The sequence below is a fragment of the Ahaetulla prasina genome, chromosome 5, assembly GCF_028640845.1.
Source record: "Ahaetulla prasina isolate Xishuangbanna chromosome 5, ASM2864084v1, whole genome shotgun sequence".
Taxonomy (NCBI): Eukaryota; Metazoa; Chordata; class Lepidosauria; order Squamata; family Colubridae; genus Ahaetulla; species Ahaetulla prasina.
The window spans coordinates 93,609,590-93,634,810 of NC_080543.1; the positions used below are offsets into that span (position 1 = coordinate 93,609,590).

At 38.6% G+C, this 25,221-nt stretch overlaps 1 protein-coding gene across 3 annotated transcripts in view; it reads left to right on the forward strand.

Moving 5' to 3' along the window:
- OCA2 (OCA2 melanosomal transmembrane protein) overlaps positions 1–25,221 on the forward strand; it is a 216,333-nt gene that overhangs the window by 157,061 nt on the left and 34,051 nt on the right. For all 3 annotated transcript variants that reach the window (XM_058185917.1, XM_058185920.1, XM_058185918.1), the window contains exons 22-23: positions 1,406–1,499; positions 23,306–23,399. In XM_058185917.1, coding sequence (XP_058041900.1) covers positions 1,406–1,499; positions 23,306–23,399 — 188 coding nt within the window. The remainder of the gene's footprint in view (positions 1–1,405; positions 1,500–23,305; positions 23,400–25,221) is intronic.

A 25,221-nucleotide genomic window follows, 5' to 3' on the forward strand; every position in this document is an offset into this window, starting at 1 on the left:
TCACTATGTGGTTTTCAAGTGCTTAGAGATGAAGCTATGTTTATTTGATCTAGATTTTTTTCAGATATTGATAATCCTCTGCAACCCTTTTGGTTCTTCTATTTTCCCTTTTTGAAGATAGCCCTAGAATTGGCATGTGCATTCTTGAAGAGAAAAGTCCCCAACACACATGAGGTGTGCGGAGTAAAGTGGTCACAATGTCATACCTTTACATTCTGGAACACCTTGACTCTCTGTTTTTTAAATGACAAAATCATTGAGAGATTCTACCTTTCGAGTGTTATTTGGGAAAACCTTATTTTCTACACATTTATTTCAATAAACTGCTATTACAGTATATGCTGCCAACTGTAAGCCATCTGTTAAGATTTTTCAGTTTTATTACTATGACCTAGAAAATGTTATATTAAATCAGCTGTAACAATAATTATGAAATTTCTTTATGTCTACTCCTAACCAGAATGTTAAAGAATTTTTTTTAAAAAAAAGAATTAAAATTGTTATTTCCAACACCTTACAATGTATGCCCTCCATTCATTCTGTCTTTTGTCAGGCAGAAATAAGAGATAAAAGTCAAAAGGGATAAAGTGGGCAGGGGGTTATCTAGAATGCAAAATACACTGTAGAATATCTTCAGATCAAGACCAGTCGTCATCTGTCACTGAAGAAAACTACTACACATACACACAAACTCATCAGCAAAGGCTCAATTAATACATTCTTTTAAAAAAATCTTCAGATGTGATATTTTCTCATCTTATCTAATATATTTAGTCAAAGCTTTGATTAAAATAAAAAATAAAGGGCACTCTTCCCTTATACCCTTTTATAAATCTCTAATGATTTAATCATACCCCCATTGATATGATGTCAGTTTGCTGAGTTGCATAAACAGACTTAATCCCTTGAATAAATTTCTTCCCAAAGTCCATATTTTCCAAAACTTAAAATGTAACAACCCATTTTAAGTTGTCAAACTTTCTCTTTGCGCAAAAATATCAGCTCTGTTTGTTTCTCCTTGTGGTATTGTAAATACTCAATGACATTCAAAATAGTTCTCACATTGTCCCTTAACTGCCTTTTTGGCAAAAATCCAGATTGATCACTCTTTGGATCTAATATTTTGTGTGCTTTTATGGTTTTGGTGGGATTATTTTTTAAAAGCCCCTGGGATTCTCAAGGGAAATTCTAGAATAGCCTTTCCCTTTATGCTAATTTTCATACACAAAGTACTTAGATGAAGGGCACTTACATGAGCACTCACCTCGTCCCAGGATAATTGTACCAAGCACTGTTAAAAGAAGTTAGAAATTAAGTTTCTTGTTTTCAATGAAACTGGTTATCATCTTTAATCTTAATCTTATTGTTTCTCTTACTATTTATTATTTTAATGTACCTTTTGTAGATTCCTGTACTTCTCAATCTAAGTCAAGATCCTGAAGTTAACTTACCTGTAAAACCATTGATCTTTGCATTAGCCATAGGTGCCTGTCTTGGAGGTAAGCAGCGATAATAATAGTTTGAAGAAATATATATTATCACTGAGAGCTAAAGCAACACACTAAATTTAGGGTTGTGATTTTTAATTTTTCAGTCAGATCAAACACTTTTGTAGTTAACTAAAATGTGATCCATAACTAATCAAATTGCACATTTAAAAATATTCATTTTTAAAAATATATCCTGTTAGCACACGCAATCACTATTTTTATATCCTCAAAGAAATAGTAATTCTTTAGAAAGTGGGACTGAAATTGACTTCATGCTTGATTTCACTGGTCTGGCCAATGATGGTATTAGTGATGGTATTAATGATAGTATCATTCTACAATTTCCATCTGTATTGGCCACTCTTGTCCTGATGTTGTAGTTAATATTCTCAAGTGTTGCAAGCTATCTCATTAGTTCAGTTTCTGAAGGGTATAATCTGGAACATTTGCCTCCTGAATGCAGATAGTCCCTTAGATAGTATCTGCTAATCTATGGCTGTCTTCTCCTATTTCAATCCCGTCTGCCTTAGCTTTCTCAGATGCAACACAGCAGTTATTATAAGCAACTATTATTTCAGTATTCTTAACTGGATAATTGTAATCAGCATCAGCCCTAATATCTTTTCTGCTCAAAATTGCCTGGGGCCCAATTGACTGGATAGTCACAGTGTTTTACTTCCTTGCATTCCTCACCATAGTACAGAGTTATTTCTAGTCATATTATGATATAACAGAAATGAATGTTCTTGTCTACTAGGAGCTGGTAAATATCATCACTAGCACTGCTCTCATTCAAACACCATACTTTATCCAGCTGTCATAATTATATGTATTAAAGTGGTTTTGACCATGTATCATTACCGTCATTGGAATAGTGTCTTTTTCAGCACTGTTCAGTTTGCAAACAGGTCTGTCCACATTTGAGGTGATTATATATGTGGCTATAGTTTTGATTGATTAACCAGAACATTGGTCTTATCTTTATGATATTTATGATTCAGTGTCATAAAGTGGAACCAAGCCAAGTTTACCTCTATACCTCATTCTTGAAAAATTGGACTTGTACATTGTGAGAGCACTGATTATATGGATCTTGCATGCTGGAACAATATCTGAGTGGATACTTAGATTCCCCCCCAGCTCAATTCTTATAATTTCACCAATGTGTTTTTAGATCTCTTTTTGGGAAGAGAAAGGAACTCTGTTGTGAGAATGACAAAGATGCTTTCCAAGCTGACTGGTCCTAGAGATCAGTAGTGTCTGTAACAAACTACAGGACAAAATTGTGATGATTTTGATGCTGCAATTGCATATTGCATTATAATATTTAATACAAATATTTAAATTGTGGGATATGCATAATGATGATGTATGTGTTATGATTTGGCCTCCATAGTCCTCCTGCAGAAGCTCATTACAGTAATTCCTTCATTTTCATATCCAGTATTCCTCCATTTTCATTGATCTCTCAAATAGGACCTAATCAGGATTCAGTCAGACATCTTCATCCAAGGAAAACAGTTCATGGAATCTAGTATTTCTGAAGCAGAATATTTATGTCTCTCTGCTAATACTTCATTACTCTGATGATAAAAATTATGATCTGAACAAAAGAAAAGACTTCGCAGCCTAAATAGACTAAAACCAACTTGCAGAGAGCCAGAAGTTAGCTCAATAATTGATTGTTTCTCTAAGGAAGCTGATAATGGTCCTGAAGCTTTGCAGCATCAGAATTCAATAAAATCATGGCTACAGAACCTAAGTTGCAGTTGGTAGGAAGTACAGAGAAAAGTATTAAAGCAGATTGAAGCCTTGATGAAACAATGAGTTTAATAGTCTATCCTTGATATTGATAATCTTTAATTGACAGTGGTGGTTAGAATGCAATATTACAGGCTAATTCTGCTGATTGCCAGGAGTTCGATTCTGACCAGCTTAAGGTTGACTCAACCTTCCATCCTTCCGAGGTTGGAAAAATGAGGACCCAAATTGTTGTGGGCAATAGGCAACTCTGTAAACTGCTTAAAGAGTTGTGTAAAGCATGTAAAGAGGTATATAAGTCTCAGTGCTATTGCTACTGCTATAATGTGAACCTAAATACTTGGAATTATTTATTTACTTATATTTCATGTTTCTAGACAACCCATCTCCCTTCAGAAAGGCTTGTTTTTTAATCTTTGTAACCCTGGTATCAAACTTTTTATTGGAACTTGCTATTTTTGTGTGATGCTTGACACCTTGATAAAAGATTATGGATATGTCTACAGTTTTGATCATAAGTGAATTGATTTATGGTATCTCTTTTAATTTAATTCCAGAGATTTGTTAGGCTGTTTTACTTTCCAGAAAGGGATCTATTGGTTGTTGACTCATTGAGTCTGCTTTACCATGCATAGGGTGGCATTCAGGTCTGTCAATTTCTTGCAGAAGATAGATTGGCTCTTTTTTTGGGGTGGGGGAATAATCTTAAATTTTGTGAGTATCTAAAAATCATTCATATTTTGTAGGGGACTTTTGTAGTGGAATGAACCAGATCAGTGGTGAAATGTAAAATTTGTTACTACCGGTTCTGTGGGCGTGGCTTGGTGGTGGTGGTGGTAATGTGACTGGGTGGGTGTGGCCAATTTTGTTTAACTTTTAAAAGCATTTTTTCTACAACCTCTTCGGCCGAAAAGGTTGTAGAAAAAATGCTTTTAAAAGGCTCCTCTGATGATCCCAGCTGAGCCGTGCAATCATCAGAGGTTTTTTTTTTTACTTTTAAAAGCATTTTTTTGGTCAAAGAAAAAATGCTTTTAAAAGTAAAAATAATAACAACACCTTTGATGATCGCCCAGCTCAGCTGAGCATGGGGGGGGGGCAGGAATTTTTGCCACCGATTCTCTGAACCACCCACCGCCATTGCTACCAGATCGGATGATCCGGTCTGAACTGGGAGCATTTCACCCCTGGACCAGATCTTATTTTTTCCTGATTACTTGGAGATTGCTCCTTCTTCATGCATAATTTCTAAAGAATTAAAGTTTCCTCTTGGGATTTGAGTCTGAAAGATTTTCAATTTATTTTTTAAGAATTTATCTAGCTGCTATCTTCATATTTTTTTCTGTTTTCTTGCATCCTGTTGTGAGCAATTTTAGAAAGATACATCAAGATCAAAATGGTGTTTACCAAAAAATAAAAGATGAACAGATGGCAACATCATAGACCAGATATCATGTTATAAATATGTAGGAAGAGTGTTCAGCAACTAGGCCTTGGGGCAAAAAAAATAGCTTGCCACTGATAACACTCTGATAAGTGAAGTAGCTATTTTCAACTTTTTCAGTGTGAATTTGGATATTCTAGTAGATGTCAAAATCTTTGCTGCTTCAAGTTGGAGCTAATTGCTTTATTGGTCTCAGGACCAGGTTTCTGATTAAGCTGAAAACAGTTTGACGAGACTTCCTTCAGGCTGTCTTCTCAATAGCATTACTATGATTGGAAGCAGCCTGATTAAGGTTGAAGCCAAGGCCTGAATTTTACTGATTAATTTTGGCTTCAATTAAATTTCTTCCTAGTAGGCTTAGAACCTATCCCTGTGATTGACACTTTCCAGTCTCCTTGGCACTGAAATCTAGAAACCAAATTGGCCTCATCTGGATTTTCTTTTAATGCTTTATTATCTACAGGTTTTTAAAAAGCCAAATGTATTATTCGATTAACAACTGTAGATTGTGAGCATCAACATGATCTGGCTAAGTGATCAGTACCCCTAGAGAACTTTTGAACCTTTTTCAACTAGCCTGCTATCTTACACAACCCAACCACTTCAGGGAAACATAAGGTCTTTATTCTGGCTTCCTTATATTTTATTCTTGGAAGGTAAAATTAATAATATCCCTATGGGAGACTGGCTCTGCCTTTGTGATTCAGGAGAAGATGAATCTCTGACGCATGTCTTATTGTGGAGACCATTTTGTTAAGATATTTGATTGATTCATGTAATTTCTATTTTTGACTCACAGGCCAGGTAGCTCTGACATATCTTATACTTCCTTTTTATTATTTCTCTTAACCTAGCCATTTTTTTCTTTTCAAGTCTGGTAAATTACATTTATGAAAATGGGTTAATGGCAAATTATTCAAGCACTAAGCTTTATTAAGATTTTCCAATTTTTTTACTATTTCACTTACACTATCTTACTTGGGATTGATCAATGACCCTAATAAAACGTTGATTTATAAGAAAGACTTACTAAATTTGTTTCCTCTTAAGTCCTCTCTTTTTCTGTCTTCGGTATTGCAAATACAGAGAGAAATTGAAATGTCAATTTACGTTTTCCATTTTAGTGTTCTGAAAGACTGTCTTTCTGATCTCTGATTTGTCATTAGACATGCACTAAATCTAATTTTTTATGCTGGAAAGTTCCAAAGTTGAAAATTGCATGGGGATAGGAAAATTCTATACTGACTTATTTTATTTCAATTTTGTTTGTGGCAGATTAGTTCTCTCTGTATTTGCAGACTCCAAAACATCCTTTGATAGGTTTAATATCTGATAAGAAGTATTGATTCTGCAATTTTGGGGAAGAGTCTACCTTTTCTCTCATTCTCAAAATCCTGAAGAGACATTCTGGTCTTACTACTTTATGAAAAGTTAGATGTAGTGCTAACCTCGTAAATGTCACTGGAGTCTGGGTTCTCCTAGCCCTCTTCATATGGCTTTCAGTCCACACTGGTCCCTCTCTGATGCACCTCTACTTGCCAGGGTCACGTGATAGGATGGTGGTCAGCCTCCTTTCTGCAGGTGGGTCACGTGATGGGGTGGTATTCAGGTGGCTGGTTGGACTACCCTTCTTCCTCTTCCTCTCTTTTTACTCTCTCTTGAACTGCCTGCTAAGCTCTCCTTCCACAGCCTCTGCTCCTTTGTTGTTTCCTCTGCTTGCCTCCTTTCATTCAAACTCTTCTCTTCCTCAGGCTTGCCTCAAAGAAGCCTCTCCTATCCTATCCCCTTCTCTCCCTTAGGCTTGCCTCACAAATACCTCTCCTAGCCTATCCCCTTATTTCCCTCAGGCTTGTCCCAGAAGCCTCTGCCCTTAGGTATACACTCCTATACCCTTAGGTTTCCTTTTCCCCAGGCATCCCTTCCTATCCTTACCTCCCACTTTTTTTTCTTTTCAAGTCTGGTAAATTACATTTATGAAAATGGGTTAATGGCAAATTATTCAAGCACTAAGCTTTATTAAGATTTTCCAATTTTTTTACTATTTCACTTACACTATCTTACTTGGGATTGATCAATGACCCTAATAAAACGTTGATTTATAAGAAAGACTTACTAAATTTGTTTCCTCTTAAGTCCTCTCTTTTTCTGTCTTCGGTATTGCAAATACAGAGAGAAATTGAAATGTCAATTTACGTTTTCCATTTTAGTGTTCTGAAAGACTGTCTTTCTGATCTCTGATTTGTCATTAGACATGCACTAAATCTAATTTTTTATGCTGGAAAGTTCCAAAGTTGAAAATTGCATGGGGATAGGAAAATTCTATACTGACTTATTTTATTTCAATTTTGTTTGTGGCAGATTAGTTCTCTCTGTATTTGCAGACTCCAAAACATCCTTTGATAGGTTTAATATCTGATAAGAAGTATTGATTCTGCAATTTTGGGGAAGAGTCTACCTTTTCTCTCATTCTCAAAATCCTGAAGAGACATTCTGGTCTTACTACTTTATGAAAAGTTAGATGTAGTGCTAACCTCGTAAATGTCACTGGAGTCTGGGTTCTCCTAGCCCTCTTCATATGGCTTTCAGTCCACACTGGTCCCTCTCTGATGCACCTCTACTTGCCAGGGTCACGTGATAGGATGGTGGTCAGCCTCCTTTCTGCAGGTGGGTCACGTGATGGGGTGGTATTCAGGTGGCTGGTTGGACTACCCTTCTTCCTCTTCCTCTCTTTTTACTCTCTCTTGAACTGCCTGCTAAGCTCTCCTTCCACAGCCTCTGCTCCTTTGTTGTTTCCTCTGCTTGCCTCCTTTCATTCAAACTCTTCTCTTCCTCAGGCTTGCCTCAAAGAAGCCTCTCCTATCCTATCCCCTTCTCTCCCTTAGGCTTGCCTCACAAATACCTCTCCTAGCCTATCCCCTTATTTCCCTCAGGCTTGTCCCAGAAGCCTCTGCCCTTAGGTATACACTCCTATACCCTTAGGTTTCCTTTTCCCCAGGCATCCCTTCCTATCCTTACCTCCCACTTTTTTCTTTTTTCCAGCCAAGCCTCTCCTTCCTCCTCTTGCACTCCCTCTATCTCCTCCCTTTCTGCCAAAACCTCCTTTTATTCCCTTCTCCTCCCTACTACATAGAGAATGAAAAAGACAGAATAAAAAGAATTTGGCTTCTGAGATACTACTTAAAAGGAATAAACATAAAGATGTTCAAAAGTAAAAATAAGATTTTTAAGGCTTGCTTATTTGACTAAGATTATAACGTATACAATGTTTTTCCCCCTCACCCAGCATCTTTAAATGGGTTTTTCTTGACTGGGACTGAACAGCAATAGCACTTAGACTTATATACCACTTCATAGTGCTTTACAGTCCTCTCTAAGCGATTTACAGAGCCTGCATATTTCCCCCAACAATCTGGGTCCTCATTTTACTGATCTCGGAAGGATTGAAGGCTGAGTCAACCTTGAGCTGGTGAGAATTGAACTGCCAAATTGCTGGCGGCTGGCAGTCAGAAATTGCCCGTAGTACTGCATTCTAACCACTGTACCACCATGGCTCTTCCTGTTGTTGAATATTGAGGCTTTAAATATTTGTTTATAGATATGATATGAGAAGAAGCTATTTTTTCCTGTTAAATCAACAGATTTAAATAAATGAAATAAGTACATTTATTTATTTTAAAATAAATTGAAAAGTCATAAGCTGTGGTATTAAAATTGAAGGAAAGTGTTAAATTTGTGAAGGACTTTCTGAAAAGAGATGATAAGATGATAAGAAATTAATTTATGGGATATTATGTGATGGGATTAAATTTCTGTACAGTGCATTCAGAAAGTATTCAGACCCCCTTCTCTTTTGTCAATTTTGTTACGCTGCAGCCTGATTCTACAGTTGTTGAAATTCATTTTTTCTCATTAACTACACTCAGTGCCCCATAATGATAAAGTGAAAACAGAATTAGTTTTGCTGATTAAGACTAATAATAAGGCTTTATTATTAATAGATTAAAGATGAGATACGGGATGAAGACATTTTAGCTTGAAATGTTAGAGAAGGTGATATGTTATTGAAATTAAAAATAAAAGGGACAAATTATATATATGTGTGTATGTGTGTGTATGAGATACACATACACACACACACACACACACACCATACATACATATCTTATCCCCATATTTTTTCTTCCTTCCCCCTCATTTCTATTTTCTTGCACTTTTTATGTTTTTTCTTTTCTTTTTATATTTTACCTAGTTTGCATTAGTTTTTCTCTTTTATTTTTAAACTACAATAAAATTATTAAGAAGCGGCAACTTTGTAATTAAATTTAATCCCTCTGAAAATGTGTTCTGTTAGATAGATTACATCTCAGTGTTTAACTGGTGAGATTTCAATGTGTAGAGTTATCTTTCATCAAACGTTACTAGTGAAGCAGGCAATTCCACAAAGGACCTTGGCTTATCTGAAATTTATAAAAACAATATTTAACTTATAACTGTTATTTCTTTAATGTATCTTTATGCTGTTCTACAAATAGTGGCTATGCAGAAGCTGTAACAATGACAACTTGCTAAACTAAACCTAAATAAGAAGGGGATTTACAGAGTGATATTAAAGAATTCAAAATGATGGCCATTGTTGCCGTATTACTTAGCCACCCCAATGGATTTTCTGTAAGAAACTTTCCTCTTTCTGTTTTGGCCTCAATAAAAATCAGCACTGTGGTGCATTTTATAACGTTCAGTTCAGCAAAGAATAGTTGCCATTTGTTAACATACCTTGACCAAGAAATGAAATCAGAAGGATCAAGTATCTCCATAGACAAAATATGAAGGCAACATTGTTTGTCTTATGATAAATCTGCAGAACTGGTGCAAATTACTCCAACAGTGGGAAATTTTTCACAAAGTGAATTTGTCCATCTTGTGTATTCAGCTTAATAGGGAATACTTTGGATTTCTTCTGTCTGAGTGGTCTATGGAAGAAACTGGTCTTCTTGGTCATTATTCCAACCTTTTGGAATAATTTCTTCTGATGTTCAGACTGCCCCTACTTTGCTATTCTTCAGAAAGCTTTGAAAACTTGATTGAATACTATTTCAGTGGGAATTTTCATTTGCTTGACTGTTTACATCTTCCTTGTGGGAAAGAAGGTTATGATTATTTTTTTTTAAAAAACCCCACTAAGTTTGTATTGAATTAGTTTTTAACTATTATCATTGTTTGCACAAGTTATTTGTGGTATAGTGTATCATTCCATTCCAAATGACTTGTGTTAACAATGATAACAGCTGAACTGTTGAACTGTTATTGTTAACACAAGTCATTTGGAATAGAATGGTATACCAGTGAATACTTCTCCCCAATTCCCTGGGAAAACATTGTTTGGGCTGGTAATTCTATTTTAAGGCAACTACCAACAATTGAAGAACTGCTCCTATTATACTTGATGGGGATTAGCTAACTTAGGGTTAAAGATAAACGCTTGTGTATAGAATCTTATTCTTCTTGGTCAAACTGTTCCCACTATATTTATTGTCCCTAGTCATTGAATTGTGTTATGCTTTACTCCATTGGTGTTCTTTTTACTAGTACCTAAATAGATACAAAAGTATTAATAATCTCTCAAGAAATGTGTAGTACTTTAAGTATTAAAGAAATCAGAGAAAGCCATCATGAATTCAGCATTATAACCAGGATTTGATACCCTGGTAAACATGAATGTGGCAAATTAGTGTTATGGTTTTCTTGTTTGTTTATGTGTTATGTCCATACATAGAATCATGAAGATATTGACAATCTTATTGTCTAATCAAGACACCTCTGACCAGGTACAACTGCCTTATAGTGATATATATATAACAGGAAGAGCAGGCAAAGTCAGAAAGAGAGATCTGCAGAATGTGGGAACATGTGGAAACTACTGAAACATTTGGAAGGAACAGGAGCCACTCGGGCAAGATTGATCAATGTTCTGAAATTCTAAAATGCTCAGGAATAATGTTTGTCCTCTCTTTCACTCCTCCTCTTTAGTCTAAAAGGAGACTTAAAAGTGAAATTAGTTCTCCAACCAAGTGAGCAAGTAGTGATAAGGAATGCCATTTTGAATAAGGGAAGTAGACTTTTATGAAGTGGCATGTAAGAGCACACTGTAACAAGAAATATTACTGAAGTTTGGAGTAGAATAATGAGTGTTTCTGTGCCTGTAAAGTTCTGGTTCTTTTCCCCATTGTCTGACAAATGTGAAGTCAAGTATAAGAAATAGCGTATAAGCAGGGGTGAAATACTCCTGGTTCGGACCGGCTCGTCCAATCTGGTAGCGATGGCAGCTGGTGGTTCAGAGAACTGGTAGCAAAAATCCCTGCCCTGCCCCCTGCCCCTGCTGAGCCGCGCCATCATCAGAGGGTTTTTTTTTAACTTTTTTTTTTTTTTTAGTAAAAAGTTTTATTTTCATTTTCCAACAACCTATTCAATATACAGTCTCTTATTCAACATTAGTCATTAACTTTCATTTGTTACTTATTCGGACCTGCCCAGCTACCACTTCCTTCCTTAACAAACCTTTCCTCTTCCCTTCTCTACTTTCTTCTACTTTCTTCATCCTTCCTCTCCTTCACTTTTCTACATCCTCTCCTCCTTCCCTACTCTTCTCTTCCACCATTTCTAACCCTCTCTCTTTCCCCTTTCTTCTTCCTCTCCTTTCCCCCTTTTCTACCTCTCTCTATCCTACCTACTTTCTTCCTTCACTCTCTCCTCTCCTTTCCATTCCTTCTGAAATGGCAGCTGAGCAGCCCGATTTCATTTCAAATTATTTCTATTTCTTAATTACATATCTTCAATCATTCCTTTACATTGATCCTTCATCTCCCCCTCCCCTTCCCTCCCCTCCCCTCCTACCCCCGAGACTTCCCAGAACAAAGTACAGGGTATAAAATTAACAATCATAAATTAAAATACAACATAAGTCAAATCCATAGTCACTCCTCTCTCTAAAACCTTAACTCCCCTTCCAGAAACAAAAAAGTACATTCTTCTTCCAGTCCATTTTATATCAGTCCATTCCACTCCTAAAATCTTCAGAATCTTCCAATTAAATTAGTATTTCCAGTTCATCAATAAAATACATAGTTTTTAATATCCAATCTTCATCAATTAACACCAAATATATATCAATCCATTCCACTCCTGAAGTCTTCAGAATCTTATAGTTTTTAATATCCAATCTTCATTGATCAAGACCACTTCCAGTATTCATCAGGAATTCTTCTATAATATACCTTTCTTCCTTAAACAATGTCCCAAATATAATTCATATTTCCAGCTTAAATTCTTAAATTTTTATCCAATCTCCAAAAATAAACAATATTCTATCTTCTCATATCTTTAATATCACTTACATAAATCAAATAACATTGCTAATATTAATATTTCTTCAATTTACCTTACATCTGTCAAATAACATTATTAAAATTATAACTTATATCCAAAATATATCAATTATAACAATTAAATTCTATTTAACCAAATACCAATATTCCATCTTCCCATTCCTTTATACCTCACATATATCAAATAGTAACACCTTATACCCAAAATAAGCCAGTTGTAAAAATTAAACCCTATATATATATATATTAAAAAAAAAAATACCATCAAAATCACATCTTAAGCATTCTCCTTCCCCTTGTCTTCTATCTTACACATTTCCTTACACATTTTCAATCTCCAAAAATATCACTTACATAAATCAAATAACATTGCAAATATTAATATTTCTTCAATTTACCTTACATCTATCAAATAACATTATTAAAATTATAACTTATATCCAAAATATATTAATCATAACAATTAAATTCTATTTAACCAAATGCCAACATTACATCCATAAATTTTTCTATCTGTCCTCCAAAAGTTAAACAATATTCCATCTTCCCATTCCTTTATACCTCACATATATCAAATAGTAACACCTTATACCCAAAATAAGTCAGTTGTAAAAATTAAACCCTATATATATATATATTAAAAAAAGAAAATACCATCAAAATCACATCTTAAGCATTCTCCTTCCCCTTGTCTTCTATCTTACACATTTCCTTACACATTTCCTTACACATTTTCCACCATCTACTCACCAATCAGCTTAACATCTAACAATAAAGAATTTCCAATCTTTAATATATTGGTGTAAAAATCTCTTGTTTAAAAACTTATTAAGAAAAGATAAGCCTCCAAAAGTTCCTATAAAAAAAAATATGTGGGGGGGGGGTAATGTGACTGGGTGGGTGTGGCCATTTTTTTTTAACTTTTAAAAGCATTTTTTCTACAATCTCTTCGGCCGAAAAGGTTGTAGAAAAAAATGCTTTTAAAAGGCTCCTCTGATGATCCCAGCTGAGCCATGCAATCATCAGAGGGTTTTTTTTAACTTTTAAAAGTATTTTTTCTTCAGCTGAAAAAATGCTTTTAAAAGTAAAAAAAAAGCCTTTGAAGATAGCATGGCTCAGCTGGGATCATCAGAACCCTTTAAAACAGGGGTAGTCAACCTTTTTATACCTATTGCCTACTTTTGTATCTCTGTTAGTAGTAACATTTTCTAACTGCCCACCGGTTCGGGGGGAGATGCGCGAGCTATTCTGAGACGAGGCTTTTTTGTTTGTGGTCACACTATAGTGCCATTTAGTTTCACTTACGTAACATGAACTAAACTTCGTGTGGGTGATACAAATAGTATATTTTCAGAAATTTAAATTGTCATGGGGAATTTTATGAAAACCTAATGAAAATGTTTTTAAATAGTGCTATGAATTTTTTTTTAAAAGTCAATTAAATTAAAAAAAAGGAAAGTGCTTCAGTATCGGACAAAACCTCTACCACCCACCATGAAAGCTGGAACGTCCACTAGTGGGCAGTAGGGCCAGGTTGATTATCACTGCTTTAAAAGTTTTTTTTTAACAACCTCTTCAGCCGAAGAGGTTAAAAAAAAAAGCTTTTAAAAGGCTCCTCTGGCGATCCCAGCTGAGTTGCCTGATCACCAGAACCTTTAAAAAATATGTTTTCTTCAAGCTCTTATAACAGTCCCCGCCCATGCCCACCCAATTGCCCCGTCTCCACTTACCTAATTGCTGCTTGTTTTGGGCTTGTTAAGCCTTGCTTTGCTTTGGTTGCTGCAATCAGTTGCATCAGCTAGCAACTGAATCTACCTGCCTGCAATCCATCTCCTCGGTGAGCAACTCAATTTGCCTGCCTCCAATTGGGTAAGTAAATGGGGAGGGCGGAGCTTGAAAAAATAATTAATTGGGGGTTTTTATGGAGTTTTTTTTTTAGACAGCAATTTAAAGTTAAGGAAGTTTTAAATTTAGTTGCTTTTATCTAAAACAGGGGTTTCCAACCTTAGTAACTTTAAGGCTTGTGACTTCAACTTCCAGAGTTCCTCAGCCAGCTTTGCTTTGCTTTGCTTTGCTTTGCTTTGCTTTGCTTTGCTGGCTGAGGAACTCTAGGAGTTGAAGTCCACAAACCTTAAAGTTACTAAGGTTGGAGACCCCTGATCTACAAAAATATAAATAAAATAAAATAATAAAATATTTGTGCAGCTTTCTGAGATTTGGTGTGTTTCTGTAGTGTTTCACTCTAACTACACAAACACACAAAATCTCACAAAGCTGTATGTGGCATTTTGTGTGTGGGTGTGTGTGAGTCAGTTGTGTTGTGTTGTGTGAATGTAAAGTGTGAAAGTTGGCTTTTGAGCTTTTTGTGGCTGTGTGAGGTTCCTACTTGTTGCAGGGTCCATTTTGGGTGAAGTGCAGCTTCTTTTACATTGTGAATCAGTTGTGTTGTGTTGTGTGTGTGTGAACTGTGAAAGTTGGATTTTGGTATCTCTTATTGTTTTATATACTTTGTTTATTATTTTTATTATTTATTATTATTGGCCACGGCCACCCAGTCATCTGACCACCAAGCCACGCCCACCAATTAAGCCACACCCACAGTGTTTTCCTGCCTTTGATTGGTTAATACAACAGAATCTGCAGCTGTAGCCCCCATTCCCAGTCAAGTCCATTTGATCAGTTAGTGGCTTTAGCAAATGATCTCAAGAGAAATAAAATTAGAGAACAATTTCAAAACAATGGAAGAGAAATCCAAAGATTTCAAACTGGAGGGTGTGAATGGGTGATTGAAGTCTGCACATATTAAAAAGAAGTGAATTTGTGATTTTTTGGGGGGGAGGGCTGTAATAGGGTTCAGTTTAGGATTTAAAGATGATCTAAAATAAGTATATTTTCCTTCTGTTCAGATATAGTTATGCTGAATGTGAAAACTGGGGGAAATTAACATTTGAAGAACCCGGTATTTTGCTTCATTTTTTAAGTAATGGTCATAGATCTCTGACAGCTTCAGCACTATCATATGTCTTATTCACATACGCACACAAAATCCATGTTGACATTCTGAACCGCACAGACTTTCCTTGTGCAAAACACCTAATGTTTTTCTACTTCAATGAGTCTCTCAATTTCTTAAGCAAACAATGGAGAGAATGCTCTAAGGTGTCTTTTTTCCAGTTTGTAGAAGAAGAATACTCAAATTCTGCTCAGTGACAACAGAATGGAAAAGCCAAACCAAATTGCATGTACAATAATTGATTTTCAGTTACTGTTGGGACTAATCCCATTCTGAAACTGTCACAGACTTATCACAGTTATAGTTTGCCATGGATAATCCATTGCTTATCTCTGTGTTCACACACTGTTTCTCCATTTTAGAAAACATTGCCGCCGTTCCCTCTCTAGGCTTTTACTGTATTTTATCCCACAATTCCCAGATTTCCAGGGGTGTCTACAGGGAAGGTGTCTAAAAGTCAAAATGATGGCCACACCATGATGCCTCACTCTTTCTGCATACATCACAACAGACACCTCTGTGAATTTATTATATTCTCTGTTCTTCTCAAAATCATGGCATGTCCCTTAATTCAGATTACATTTTGCTCAGTCTACTGCAATCTATTATAAAAATTGAAATAACATCTAGATACAGTTCATCAGAAATTTAGAGATTGAAAACTTATTTTTCACCAATTTAGAAATGTATCTTTAATATATTGCTAATAATAATAATAATAATAATAATAATAATAATAATAATAATAATAATAATATGTTAATTTGTATACCGCCCTTCTCCCGAAGGACTCAGGGCAGTTTACAGCCACAGTAAAATACAAAAACAACACATACAATGCTAAAAACAAACATCAAAAAACTTATTCAATTGGCCCCATTTAAAATACAATATCAACCCTGTAAAACTAATAAAATTTAAAACCCATAAAATCAATTAAAAATTTTAAAAATTCAAGCCAGTCCAGCAAGATGAAATAAATAAGTTTTAAGTTCGCGGCGAAAGGTCCGGAAGTCAGGTAATTGCCGAAGTCCAGGGGGAAGTTCGTTCCACAGGGTAGGAGCCCCCACAGAGAAGGCCCTCCCCCTGGAGGCCACCAGTCGACATTGCTTGGCTGACGGCACCCTAAGGAGTCCCTCTCTGTGAGAATGCACCGTCGCTAGGAGATAGAAGATGGCAGTAGACAGTCCCGTAAATATCCCGGTCCTAAGACATGGAGCGCTTTGAAGGTAGTCACCAATACCTTGAAGCGTACCCGGAAGACAACAGGCAGCCAGTGCAGTCTGCGCAGGATGGGTGTTACATGGGAGCTCCAAACCGCTCCCTCTATCACCCGCGCAGCTGCATTCTGGACTAGCTGGAGTCTCCGGGTGCTCTTCAAGGAGAGCCCCATGTAGAGAGCATTGCAATAGTCCAAGCGAGGGGTAACAAGAGCATGAGTGACCGTGCATAGGGCATCCTGGTCCAGGAAGGGACGCAACTGGCAGATCAGGCGATGTTCTGTTTCCCTCCCCCAATACTCCCAGAAAAGAGTCAGTCAGAGGCCTCCTTTTCTCCTTTAATTTACATAGATACATGTCCTGGCCACGTCTACCCACGGGCCTGCCAAGTTTCTGGAGATAACGAGGAAATTACAGATAAGGCCAGAATTACTCACGAATATATTCTTCCCTCCGTTGATACAGACTGCCCGCGCAAATTCATTACTTTGTCCAAGACAAAAAACCAGGAAGTCCCACCTCCTATTTATAGTCTCTGCAGATGTCACTGCATGACAATCATGACTTGGCTTCCTCCCAACGCTGTTTCTGCTGCGCGCGCCGGTCACGCTTCCGCAGCCTTGCATCACTCCAAAACTGTTCTTGGGGCGTTGCCAAATCAGAAGAAGGCTCCAGAGAATCAGGCCTTGCCGGCCCCTCCTCCTCCCTTTGAGTGGGTGCCAGGGAGGGAGAGGGCTCAAGAGAAGCAGGGCTTGCCAGGTCTTCTCCCTCACTTTCTGAATCATCCGAGTCCAGGAGTCTGGGTCCAGGAACCTGGGTCACAACAGGCGAACCTGATAAAAAGCTCTCCTGGAGACGGTCGTCAAATGGTCTTCGAAAGACAACCGCCCATCCAGGAGAACGCCCAAGTTGTGCACCCTTTCCATCGGGGCCAATGACTCGCCCCCAACCGGAGTGCCGGCATCCACAGCCACTCCGTCTTGGAGGGATTAAGCTTGAGCCTGTTCCTCCCCATCCAGACCCGTACGGCTTCCAGACACCAGGACAGTACTTCGATAGCTTTGTTGGGGTGGCCTGGGGTGGAAAAGTACAGCTGCGTATCATCAGTGTACAGTTGGTATCTCACCCCAAAACCACTGATGATCTCGCTCAGCGGCTTCATATAGATGTTGAACAGGAGAGGCGAGAGAATCGATCCCTGCGGCACCCCACACATGAGGCGCCTCGCAGTCAATCTCTGCCCCCCTGTCAATACCGTCTGAGTCCGGTCAGAGAGGTAGGAGGAGAACCACCGATAAACGGTGCCTCCCACTCCCAAACCCTCCAACCGGCGCAGCAGGATACCATGGTCGATGGTATCGAAAGCCGCTGAGAGATCTAATAGAACCAGGGCAGAGGAGTAACCCTTATCCCTGGCCCTCCAGAGATCATCGACCAACGCGACCAAAGCCATCTCTGTACTGTATCTGGGCTGGAAGCCGGACTGGAACGGGTCTAGATAGACGGTTTCATCCAGGTACTGGGGTAATTGACGTGCCACCGTACTCTCTACAACCTTTGCCGTAAAACGAAGGTTGGAGACTGGATGGTAATTTCCTAAAACAGCTGGGTCCAGGGAAGGCTTCTTGAGGAGAGGTCTCACCACCGCCTCTTTCAAGGCAGCGGGAAAGACCCCCTCCCGCAAAGAAGATTGTAACCCCCCGGAGCCAGCCTCGTGTCACCTCCTGCGTGGTCAGCACCAACCAGGAGGGGCACGGGTCCAGTAAACATGTGGTGGCATTCAACCTTCCCAGCAACCTGTCCATGTCCTCGGGAGACACAGGGTCAAAACTATCCCAAACAGTCTCAACAAGACGAGTCTCAAAACTCTCGCCTGGATCTACCCAATTTTGATCCAATCCATCCCAAAGCTGCACGATTTTATCGTATAGATAACCGTTAAACTCCTCAGCACGCCCTTGTAATGGGTCCTCCCGCCCCTCCTGTTGAAGGAGAGAGCGGGTCACCCGAAACAGGGCGGCCGGGCGGTTATCTGCCGACACAATGAGGGAGGAAAAGTAAGAACGCTTCGCATCCCTCAATGCCACTAGGTAGGTCCTACTATAGGACCTAACTAGTGTCCGGTCAGCCTCAGAACGGCTGGATCCCCAGGCACTCTCTAGGCATCTTCTCCGGCGTTTCATCTCCCTCAGCTCCTCGGAGAACCAAGGAGCTGGTTGAGACCTGCGCCGGGTCAGAGGCCGCAAAGGCATGACACGGTCCAAAGCTCCAGCCACAGCCTGTTCCCAGGCCGCGACTAGTTCTTCAGTCGTGCCGTGGGCCAGATTCTCGGGAAATGGCCCAAGCTCCGTCAGGAACCTCTCTGGGTCCATCAGGCGCCTGGGACGGAACCAACGCATTGGTTCCATCTCCCTGCGGTGGTTGGTAGCAGTCCGAAAGTCCAGACGAAGAAGAGAATGATCTGACCATGACAAAGGCTCGATAACTAAATCGTTTAAAATCAGATCATTTGACCATTGGCCAGAGACAAAAATCAGATCTAGAGTGCCTCCCTCGATATGGGTAGGACCATCCACTAATTGAGTCAGGTCCATGGCCGTCATGGAAGCCATGAACTCCCGAGCCGTCGAGGATGCCACGCCAGTTGATGGCAAGTTGAAATCCCCCATGACCAACAGTCTAGGGGTTTCAACTGCCAACCCGGCCAGCAACTCCAACAGCTTGGGCAGGGCTGTTGTCATGCAGCAAGGAGCCAGGTACGTGATCAACAAGCCCACCTGAGTCCTACGACCCCACTTCACATAGAGGGATTCACAACCAGCTATCTGAGGCACAGTGGTCTCCCTCGGTTCCAGGCTTTCCTTAATAATAACCGCCACCCTGCCACCCCTACCTTGGGCCCTCGGTTGATGGAATGCTCGGAAACCTGGTGGGCACATCTCCACTAGGGGAACCCCCCCTTCCGTGCCCAACCAGGTCTCCATAATGTCCATAACATTCCGGGTGCGCTTCAAGGTTTTGGTAACAATCTTTAAAGCGCTCCATGGCATAGGGCCGGGCTATTTACGGGACCGCCTACTGCTACCGAATACCTCTCACCGACCCGTGCGCTCTCACAGAGAGGGACTCCTCAGGGTGCCGTCAGCTAGGCAGTGCCGTCTGGCGACACCCAGGGGAAGGGCCTTCTCTGTGGGGGCTCCCACCCTTTGGAACGAACTCCCTCCAGGACTTCGACAACTTCCGGACCTCCGAACCTTCCGTCGCGAGCTTAAAACACACTTATTCATCTGCTCAGGACTGGATTAGATTTTAAATTTACTGGTTTTAAATGGGTTTTATTATTTATATTGTTTTTAATAATTCGGCTATGTAGAATAAGTTTTTTAATTGTTATTTTAGTCTGTATTTATATGTATTTTTTACTTGCCTGTGAACCGCCCTGAGTCCCTAGGGAGATAGGGCGGTATATAAATGTGAAAAATAAATAAATAAAAATAATAACGTCCGTGGTCCCCTCCTCAATTAGATCTAAGATCAGGGGGGCTTTGTTAACCATGGACCTTAAAAATATGCATATATTTTTAAAAACTCCTTTAGAAATTCTGTGATTTTACATCTATGCATTTTTTTTTTCAAGAGAAGGTCCTTAACTCAAGAAAGGAAGGAAACTATAGAGATAAACATTGCAACCTGTTAAATTTCCAGGATTCTTCCATTTTGTGGCAGAGGGAGAAATTCGTGATTTCCATGCACATATATAGAATAGAATAGAATTCTTTAATGGCCAAGTGTGATTGGATACACAAGGAATTTGTCTTGGTGCATACGCTCTTGGTGTACATAAAAGAAAAGATACATTCATCAAGAATCATAAGGTACAACACTTAATGATAGTCATAGGGAAACAGTCAATATAAATATTAAGGATATCAGCAACAAGGTTACAGTCATAAGTGGGAGGAGAAATTGTAAGTGGATGATAGAAACGAATAGAAGATTAATAGTAATGACTTAGTAACTTGTTTGACAATATTGAGGGAATTATTTGTTTAGCAGAGTGATGGCCTTCGGGGAAAAACCATTCTTGCATCTAGTTGTTTTGGTGTGCAGTGCTCTATAGCATCATTTTGAGGATAGGAGTTGAAACAGTTTATCCAGGATACAAGGGGTCTGTAAATATTTTCACAGCCCTCTTCTTGGTTCGTGCAGTATACAGGTCCTCAATGGAAGGCAGGTTGGTAGTAATTGTTTTTTCTGCAGTTCTAATTATCCTCTGAAGTCTGTGTCTGTTTTGTTGGGTTGCAGAACCAAACCAGACAGTTATAGAGCTGCAGATGACAGACTCAATAATTCCTCTGTAGAACTGGATCATCAGCTCCTTGGGCAGTTTGAGCTTTCTCAGTTGGTGCAGAAAGAATATTCTTTGTTGTGCTTTTTTGATGACGTTTTTGATGTTGGGTGTCCATTTTAGGTCGTGAGATATAGTAGAACCTAGAAATTTGAAGGTCTCTACTGTTGATACTATGTTGTCTAGTATTGTAAGAAGTGGTAGTATGGGAGGTTTTCTCCTAAAGTGCACACCATTTCTACGGTTTTGAGTGTGTTCAGTACCAGATTGTTCCGGTCGCACCACAAGGCTAGTTGTTCAACCTCCTGTCTGTAGGTGGATTCATCATTGTCTCAAATGAGTCCGATTACTGTTATGTCACCTGCGAACTTCAGTAGTTTAATAGATGGATCATTTGAAATGCAGTCATTGGTATATAGAGAGAAGAGAAGTGGAGAGAGCACACAGCCTTGTGGGGCCCCTGTGCTAATTTTACAGGTATCTGATGTGATTCTGCTTAGCTTCACCTGCTGCTTCCTTTCTGTTAGGAAGCTTATGATCCATTTACAAGTGTGTTCAGGTACCACTAGCTGGTTTAGCTTAGTTAGAAGAATGTCTGGAATGATAGTGTTGAATGCTGAAGTAAAGTCTACAAAGAGATCCCTTGTGTAGGTCTTTGGAGATGTTGTAGGATGTAGTGCAGAGCCATATTAACTGCATCATCTGTTGATCTATTTGCTTGGCATGCAAATTGCAAGGGGTCTAACAGTGGATCTGTAATGTTTTCAAGGGGGACAGCACTAGCCTTTCAAAGGTTTTCAAGACTACAAATGTTTGAGCAACTGGTCTGTAGTTATTCAGTTCCTTGATGGTGGGCTTCTTTGGCATTGGGATGATAGTAGAGCATTTGAAGCAAGAAGGAACATAGCACATCTCTAGCGATTTATTGAAGATTCAGGTGAAGATTGGGGCCAATTGGTCAGCACAGACTTTTAAGCAAGAAGGAGTTATCTTGTCTGGGCCTGGAGCTTTTCCTGACTTTTGTCTGTGACATAGGTCTTGCATTTCCTTTTCTGTGATCACTAGGAGTTGTGAACCCAATGGTATGGGGTCAGTTGTAGGAGGCTTGGTTGTTGTTACTGTGTCTGAGATGGAGGTTGTGGAGATAGGTACACAGGCTTGTTGGGGGACATAAACAGCAATTAGTAGAAATGAGGATAACTCGCGTGGACAGTAGAATGGTTTACAGTTGATAAGTAAAGACTCTAAGTTTTCATCACAGAATTTATATATTATAGTTATATCCTAAGACCAGCAGTTGTTGATGTATAAGCATAAGCCTTCTCCCTTCTTTTTACCTGATGATTCTGCAATTCTGTCTGCTCTATGTATCTGAAACCCTGGAATTTGCATGCTGTTGTCATCAATAATTGAATGTGTCCAGAAATATTTTACAAGAAGAGTTCTCCATTCCTCTGTAAACAATAGAATACCCTATCCCACCAGACTCGAAATCCTAGACTTAGAAAACTTGGAACTCCGTCGCCTTCGACAAGACCTAAGCTTAACTCACAGAATCATCTATTGTAATGTCCTTCCTGTTAAAGACTACTTCAGCTTTAATTGCAATAATACTAGAGCAACTAATAGATTTAAACTTAATGTCAACCGCTTTAATCTAGATTGCAGAAAATATGACTTCTGTAACAGAATCATCAGTGCTTGGAATATTTTACCTGACTCTGTGGTCTCTTCCCATAATCCTAAAAGTTTTATCCAAATTTTCTACTATTGACCTCACCCCATTCCTAAGAGGACCATAAGGGGCGTGCATAAGCGCACAAACGTGCCTACCATTCCTGTCCTATTGTTTTTCTTTTCTTCTTCCTATATATATGCTTATACCTCCTTATATTTACTCATATATGTTTATATACTATATAATCTTTTTGTATGATACCTACATATATTGTTGTGACAAAATAAATAAATAAATAAATAAATAAATAAATAAATAAATAAATAAATGTAACCAGGTTTCAATAAAGCATAGGGCAGCTATGCTGTGAAAATCAGAATTGCATCTGTTTAAAAGGAGTATTTCATCCATCTTGTTAGCAAGTAAATGTAAATTTGTCAGGAAGGTCGAAGGCAGAGTGTACCCACATATGTGTTTGTAGGTTTAAAAGTCATTGTATAAGATACAATGGGTATCTTATATTTTAAAGATTCTTATTGTGCTACTGTTACATAACTTTCTGGGGAAATGAAGGACCTCACTCTGTTTCCATTGTTCCACCTGTCAATAGTCAAACAGTGATGTCTTTTCCAATCTTTTCATTTTATCTTAATGTTACTTTTTTGAATTTGAAAGAAACTATCAGCAAATTGCTTTAAATGTGTCATCTTAACAACACAGTGCCATAGTTTTTCTTTCTCTCTGTCTCTTGTCTCATTCACAATAGGAGCACAAAGACAGGCTTCCTTTGAAAAGGTACAACTGTTTATAGGCAGGGAAGTTATTGTTCTGTCAATTTCTTTTCAGGTGAATGTGAAATGATGACTCTCCTCGTTTACATTTAGTCTACACATTGATCTGAGTGACAGAATCCATAGATAGACACCCAAATATCTGCTGGGTTTTTTAAACTTGTTATTTATTGAATTTCAGGTAATGGGACATTGATTGGAGCCTCTGCAAATGTCGTTTGTGCAGGCATTGCGGAACAGCATGGCTATGGCTTTTCTTTCATGGAATTTTTCAGGTAGGTTTTAGACCTGGAAATCCTCTGGTTTTGAATTTGATTGTATTTTAGAGACCATTCACTAATTTAAAAAATCAAAATGACGAAAAAAAAGTCTACATAATCAACAGCATAACAAACAGAGTTAATTAAGTGGGTCTCCATATCAGTAACAAAAAATAATGCATTTTGTTGATTATTCCTTAACAAGTTTGTATATAGAAACATAGAAAACTGTCAGCAGAAAAAAGACCCAATGGTGCATCAAGTCTGCCTTTTGAATTTATGTGTGTGTTTTGTGGTGAGGAGATGGCTGGGTTTAGCCTTAGACTGAAGACATCTGTCTGAGCATCCAAGTCCAGCTGGACAAACACATCGAGCAAAGCTCCATATCTCTCCAACCCCTGGGTACCTTCCTGCTTAATCACTTCCTAAGGCTGCAGTTGAAAGGTAGGACTAAGCATCTGTCTGCCCTACCAACCCTAAGTCACAGTTCTGTTTGTCAATTGCTTGTTGGGGAAAAATTCATTCCACAAATATGACATTAAATAGAAAGAACTTAGAGGGCCTACAGTCTGAAGCAGAGCTGAAGCCAGCTGAACACACTATTTGTCCCTTCTTCCTGTCTTAAGTTTTCGCATTACCAGGACCAGCAGTAGACTTTTGCCTAGTCTTTTTCTTTTTATCTCATTTTTGCCGCAACTGATTTTATGCTACAAAAATAATCACAAACATCCCCACCGTTCTGAAATTCCTAATTTTGATTTTTGTTTCCTGGAAGGCTCCTTTAATCATCCCTTTTCTCATCAACAAAATGACTACCTATATATTAAGCAGAATACCTGGTTTATATTGATTTAGTGATGTGAACTAGAGTAAAGTCATCACTTGGTTGAGCCAAAAAAAAACAGAATCTGAACTTGTGGAAAAACATTGGGAAGGAAAAAAAACCCGAACTAGAGTGAAGAGCCTGCCTCATGCTTGCATTGCTTGGTGTAGATCATTTCTTGCTGTTTGAGCGTGACCGGGAATGAGAAGAACAAAAACAAATTCATCAATAACTTTAGCTGCAAACAATAACTCAATACATCCAGAAACTATCATTTGACAACAAGCTGGAACATTGCAACGGTGGCAGGATAGGATTTGGCAATAAGTCAGCACATTTTATGCTACTATAGTTTACAGACAATTTGAGTGTGGGTGGGAAACTATTAGTTTGACTCCACCAGACTTTAAATTTTTTTACCATTCTTTAAAAAAATAATAATATTGTTTTACAATAAAAAATAAAATGTTGTTAGTTGTGAAGTTGTGTCCGACCCATCGCGACCCTATGGACAACTTTCCTCCAGGCTTTCCTGTCCTCTACCATTCCCCGGAGACCATTTAAGCTCACATCGACTGCTTCCGTGACTCCATCCAGCCACCTCATTCTCTGTCGTCCCGTTCTTCTTTTGCCCTCAATCATTCCCAGAATTAGGCTCTTCTCCAGTGAGTCCTTCCTTCTCATTAGGTGGCCAAAGTATTTCACTTTCATCTTCAGGATCTGGCCTTCTAAAGAGCAGTCAAGGTTGATCTCCTCTAGGACTGACCAGTTTGATTGCCTTGCAGTCCAAGGGACTCACAAGAGTCTTCTCCAGCACCAGAGTTCAAAGGCCTCAAATCTTTGAAGCTCAGCCTTCCTTATGGCCCAATTTTCACAATCATACATTGCAACTGGGAAAACCATAGCCTTGACTATACGCACTTTTGTTCCCACTCAACCAGATAGATTGTATTATATCGTTTATGGCTTAATGTTCAAGATACACCATGAGTTATAAGCACAAATTTCAAATTA